Raw genomic sequence first — 5,549 nt, forward strand, 5'->3', positions numbered from 1 at the left:
CGTGTATAGACACAAAGTAATGAAGAGGGAGAGGTGTAAGCAAGAGTAAGTGAGTGTAACGATTCTGACAAGGGTAGCAAATGCCCAACAGACAAGACACACCATCTTAGATTGTAGTAGTTGTACTTTGAAATGCAAGCCAAAATTTACCTTTCAAAGTTTTATGTATTTATTAGTTTTTTCTAATGCAACAAATGATATTATTTGGCAACTTTTGAGGTCTCCTACCTTGCATATAAGTCAAAATTTGACTTGAAAGAATTATTTGTATACATATATATTTTATAATGTAACAAAGTCTACTATTGGGGTCATTCTTGTTCTTATTTTATGTATGCATTGGACTTAGGATAAAGACTCTCCTATTTTATGTAACTCACTCGAGAAAAGGCTTCTAGTGGAAGAGTGGTTGATGGCAATTCGTTGGCCCCTTTAACCTAATGTGCTTAAACTCAATTTGTGTAGACTCGCTAGCAACCTACAATAGTTTTTTGGCACAAAAAAAGAGACACTCCATAGCCGTATTAGAAGACCTCTACCATCAATGGTCGAGCCACTATGACCACTTAAAAAGCAAACTTATAATGATGCAATATATTGCTCTCACTTCATTACAACCATCTTTTATGAGGTGTATAATCCAGGCCCAAGAAAAGATATGTGCAGCCAGATTACCTATGCTACAAATCTCGTCCTGCAATGGTAGAGTAGTTCCCAAAATGATAGGTACCAAGGATACTAGAGTCGTCCATCAATGTCACGAGGCGCTAGGACAAGAGTTCGAGTGACAAGCGAGGGGTTGCGAATGCATACAGAGGGACGGCCAAAGGGGCCGACATGCCGAAAACCTCCCGCACGTCGATCTCCCGGTGGTTGCTGGGGGGCTCCCAGTTGAAGCTGTGAACAAGGCGGCCCACGGCAAGCATCACGATGGTCATGGCCAGGGAACCCCCAGCGCACCGCCTCCTGCCCCCGCCGAACGTGGTGTACTGGAAGTCGAGCCCGGGTCCCTGCTCCATCCTCACTTTCTTTTCCTTCACGTTCTGCATGTGCCTCTCCGGCACAAACTCCTCGGGCCTGTCGGGCCACACCTTCGGGTTCCGGCCGTGCGCGAACACGTTGAACAAAACCATTGTGTTCGCCGGTATGTCGTAGCCCGCCACCTTCGTGTCCTCCAGACACTCCCGCGGTGCCAGGAACGGGCCCGGCGGCGTCAGGCGCAGCACTTCCATCGCCACGCACCTGAGATATGGCAGGCTTGGCAAGTCTGTCTCCTCGAGGGCACGGTCTGTTCCGACCACCTCATCCAGCTCCTCTTGCACCTTGCGCATCACGCGCGGGTGCCGCAGCAGGTGCGCCATCGTCCACTCATTGGTGACGGAGGTAGTGTCGGTGCCGGCTCCGAGCAAATCCTGCATGCATCGACCATGTGGATTAACCCTAGCTAGATAGTGCAGTGAAGCTAACCTAAAAAAAACCCTAGCCAGACAGTACAATTAAGCTAAACCTAAAAACAGTATGCAACCCAACATACAAAGCCGCCAGCGCCCCAAAAACCCTGGAAAACGCCCCACTGCTCAGTATACGACTGAACAGCAAGAAACGCAACAAAATCCATATATCCGCTCAGTAGCTAAACTGCATTACTAAGCGCGTGCATATTTTGCCAGAAACATTAACCAAGACAAGTTCACAAATCTAGCTAGCTTACGAGGATTAGCGCTTTGATCATCACGTCGGTGATGACACCATGCGCTTGCGTTTCCTGTAAGTCTAACAGCAGATCGATGAAGCTCGTGCGTTCCGCGCCAGGGTTCGCTTTTCTCCGTGCCCGGTGGTCTTCGAGCACGGGGCTGACAAGGGACTCCATCTCTTGCAAAACCTTCTGGCAGCGCCGCTCGTATCCCTGCAGGTCCAGCCAGCGCAGCCAGGGGATGTAGTCGCCGATGTTGAAGGCGCCCATGAGCTCGAAAGCGTCGACGGAGATTGCAGCGATACGGGCGGTGCTTTCGGGCCCGGCGTCCGCGAGGCCGAAGAAGCGCTTGCCCTGGAGCATGCGGGTGGTGTTGTTGAGGGAGAAGGCCTTGAAGACGTCCCGGAGCGGGATGAGCTCCCCCGCGCGGGACGTCTCTAGGACGAAGCGAACCATGCAGTCGGCCTCGTCGTTGCGGTGGGGCTGGAAGGACGTGAGGTGGTGCGCGCTCAGCAGGTGCTCCACGGCAATCCGCCGCAGGCGCTTCCACGTGTCGCCGTACGGGCCCATGACGAGGTCCATACCGTTGTAGCAGAAGTACCTGATGGCAATGCGCTGGTAGCGCGACGCGAAGATGCGGTCCTGCGTGGTCATCATCTCCTTGAAGATGTCCGTGTCGTCCGTGGAGACGGTGTGAACGGAACCCAGGCGCAGATACATGAGGGGCCCGTACGTGTGGTGCAGCTTGGCCAGGGAGCGATGGGGCAACGGCCCAAGCCGAAGCAGGCTTCCCAGCACTGGGAGGGACGGGGGCCCCGGAGGAAGCTTCATCTTCCCATGTTGGCGACGACGCCTAGTAAGGAAAAGGAGCACAGACGTCGTCAGAGAGACGACGACGATGGAGGAAATGGCTAGTAGAAGCGTGATCATCTCGGAAGCCAAAGTGTTTGTAGCAATTTATGGGGCAGTCGAACATCAATGTCATGTCAGTGTGTCTACATATACACGAAGTGGGTGGCGGCAAACTATGGTTTCTCTGTTATTTATAATTAATGGTCGGTCATCACTGTTTATATGCCGTGGCAAAGCGGTCCGCCGATCGAAGAGAAGGAAAGGCTGTGACTCTCAGTGGTCTCAATTTCACCGCCCCAAAATATTACTTTAAATCAGCTCTCGATTTCGAAGGGTAGCCTTGTTTTTTATTTTGCAAGGCAAACATCTATACTATGGTTCTAAGAGGAAGGGTTAACACAACCAAGACATTGTTTTAGAAGTCCTCTCCTCTTTATGTCCTTCCTAGCAAGAAGGTTAACTTTTAGCCTTAACCCTAAATTGAAGGTCAAAATCAACATAGCTTTTTTCTTAGACCATACATGTTATCATTCAAAAGAAAAACCACAAAGATTGTCAAGTTGTAGGTCTCAAGATGTGAATCATGCTAAATGGACAAAAGAACTATATTAATAATGCCATTATTACAGAGGATGTATGTGCTGAGGTCTTTTATCTTTCATTTGCTTCCATACATCAAAAATTCTCTTCGAGTTCACATCATCCAAGTTATTCAGTGTTGACAAAGAGACAAACATGAGCATGTCAAGTGTAGATAGGTTCAAACAACTTCTTCCAATGCTTTTGATCTGATTTTTCTTAGAAAAACCTCTTTCGCATATGGCCGAGCTATCTGGTAATGTAACTACAATTTGCCACAATTTGAATAGCTCTAGATACATTGCTCCCATTCTATCTCCTCACCACATTGATTTCAAGCATCAAGAAGCCCTAAAGATGGATAAGAAGAAAATAGTGTTGTGACAAATCTGAACAATTGTAGCTCACATTGCTTTTGGTCAATGATGGGCATAGCTCCTATACCAAATTTAGCTGTTAGTGGATTTGGAAACTCCTTAGCTTGTCAATGATGAATCTCATCATCCCTATGGTAGTTTTTGGGAGAGGAAAGTTTGGCAGCATTGAAAAATGAGAAATCACTAAAACGTGATTCCAAGTTGGAGATGAGTCTCTCCACAAAAGAACTTCCTAGAATAATCAATTCATCCAAGCTTCCACCAACATCATTTGTGAGAAGAGACGTGTATGACAAGATGTGATGTTCTTGCCTTCCTTCTTTGTTAGTAAACACCATTGCACCTTGTTTGATGCAAAGAAGCCATGATGAAAGAAGTTCAAAGCCATTACCAAACTTTTTCCTCTCACCGCAATATCTATCTTTTAATAAAGATATCAAGCCACATACATCCCTTCCTCCTATAGTTGTTATGTCAATATTATCATATTGGAACTTGACACTTAGCAAATTCACCTCCTTTAATGTATCTGCCAAATAAATGGATAATAAATTGTAACTCAAATATTGTAGCTATCTTATAAAGAGTTGGATATTTCCCCTTCCAACAAGCAAGCAAACTAGGCATGATGTTAACCAACCTATACATGAAAATAAGTTCTTAGTTATAAAAACAATAAGAGAATTAAAATAACATACAATAAGTGTAATATACAATAAGTTAAAATTACATTTTCATAACCTTTCCTCTAGAGAGCCACCTTACACCCTCGGGTAGGTTACTCATGAATATGTGTGCATCACGTGGGTTCAAAATAAGGTATTTTTAAAATACCATTTTCATACATTTTTTACATACATAAGGGTGTAATATAGAGGGATATGTTTTATTCAAGAAAAATTCACAGATAAGGATATTTACAAATAGGCCTTGAATGCACGTGATGTAGAGGGCATACATATAGCAACTTCCTCGAGCTTACACCATGTATCGTAAGAACTTCATATCGTTGTGCTAAATATCGTTGTGCTAAGAACGCATTCATCAATTTGCCTAATTTTTCTGGGCGAGGAGATGAATCTCCCAACCATTCATTAACTTTATTAGAAAATTTGTCTACATACTTAAATTCTCCAAATTGCTCACATGCATCTTTGATCAACAAGGCTTCTCTATGTGCCCCATAGTGTATACCAAGGAGATGAGGCACCTCAACTTACAACCTTACAAATAGATCTATTCTAACCCCCACCATGGTTGAAGCTCCATTAGATGCAAAGCCCACCATTTTGTTGAGTGGAAGTTGCATAGTTATTAGTACTTCCTTTATTCCCTTAAAAGGTATTTATGCTTTTCCATCCTTCCAATCAATTTCACAAATTTAGTTATACATTTTCCCTTGCCTACATTGGGGTTAGATATGAGATATATAGAATTAAATGTTTTTCATATAGGTTCAAGTCTCAAGCGATGTTTGCTATACAGTGAGAATATATATAGGTTTGTAGTTCGAGCAATGATGTTGGCAAAACCCTAAACTTTGGGTGCCAAAACAAGTTACCTACTACCTGTATCCCAAGATAAATAAATACAAATATCTAGAATCTATCTATCATACCCAATGCAGCAATGCCCATTAATACAATTTACATATTACTATAGCTAATGGTCACCTACTATCTAATAACTACTAATTAGTACTATCTTTCTATCAAATGGTAATTTTTCAATAGCCCTTATTTTGTAAGTTTAAGTAAAGTGTTTTATTTCTTATTTAAAACTTAGGTTTTTCTTTGAAGGGTGTTTTCTAAGTAATCCTTATACTAAAAATAAAAAATGTATACTACCTTCCTAATTGGAAGTTCCAACTAGAAGGACATATGGAACATTGTTGTTATTTTTAAGGCCAATTTTTAGAAAGCCCTTTCTCAGAAGGCCTAGACCCTTTTGGAAGGGTACTACAACCTTCAAATTCAAGCATTGCTTTAAATAATATATTATCATTTCATGCACTTTTGTGTAAAAAGAGCCACTTTGTTGAAAACTCG

At 43.4% G+C, this 5,549-nt stretch overlaps 1 protein-coding gene across 1 annotated transcript; it reads right to left on the bottom strand.

The window, feature by feature from the left end:
- Nucleotides 1-670: 670 nt before the first annotated feature.
- On the bottom strand, nucleotides 671-2,577 carry LOC148014753 (cytochrome P450 703A2-like). The gene is made up of 2 exons (XM_087666860.1): nucleotides 1,712-2,577; nucleotides 671-1,412 (listed from the first exon to the last, which is right to left on the bottom strand). The coding sequence occupies exons 1-2, from the start codon at nucleotides 2,522-2,524 to the stop codon at nucleotides 768-770; spliced, it is 1,458 nt and encodes a 485-aa protein (XP_087522986.1). The 5' UTR covers nucleotides 2,525-2,577; the 3' UTR covers nucleotides 671-767.
- Nucleotides 2,578-5,549: the final 2,972 nt, after the last annotated feature.

Source organism: Lygodium microphyllum, chromosome 25 (assembly GCF_053477565.2).
Source record: "Lygodium microphyllum isolate KBCC chromosome 25, Lygodium_microphyllum_v1.1.10, whole genome shotgun sequence".
Lineage (NCBI taxonomy): Eukaryota > Viridiplantae > Streptophyta > Polypodiopsida > Schizaeales > Lygodiaceae > Lygodium > Lygodium microphyllum.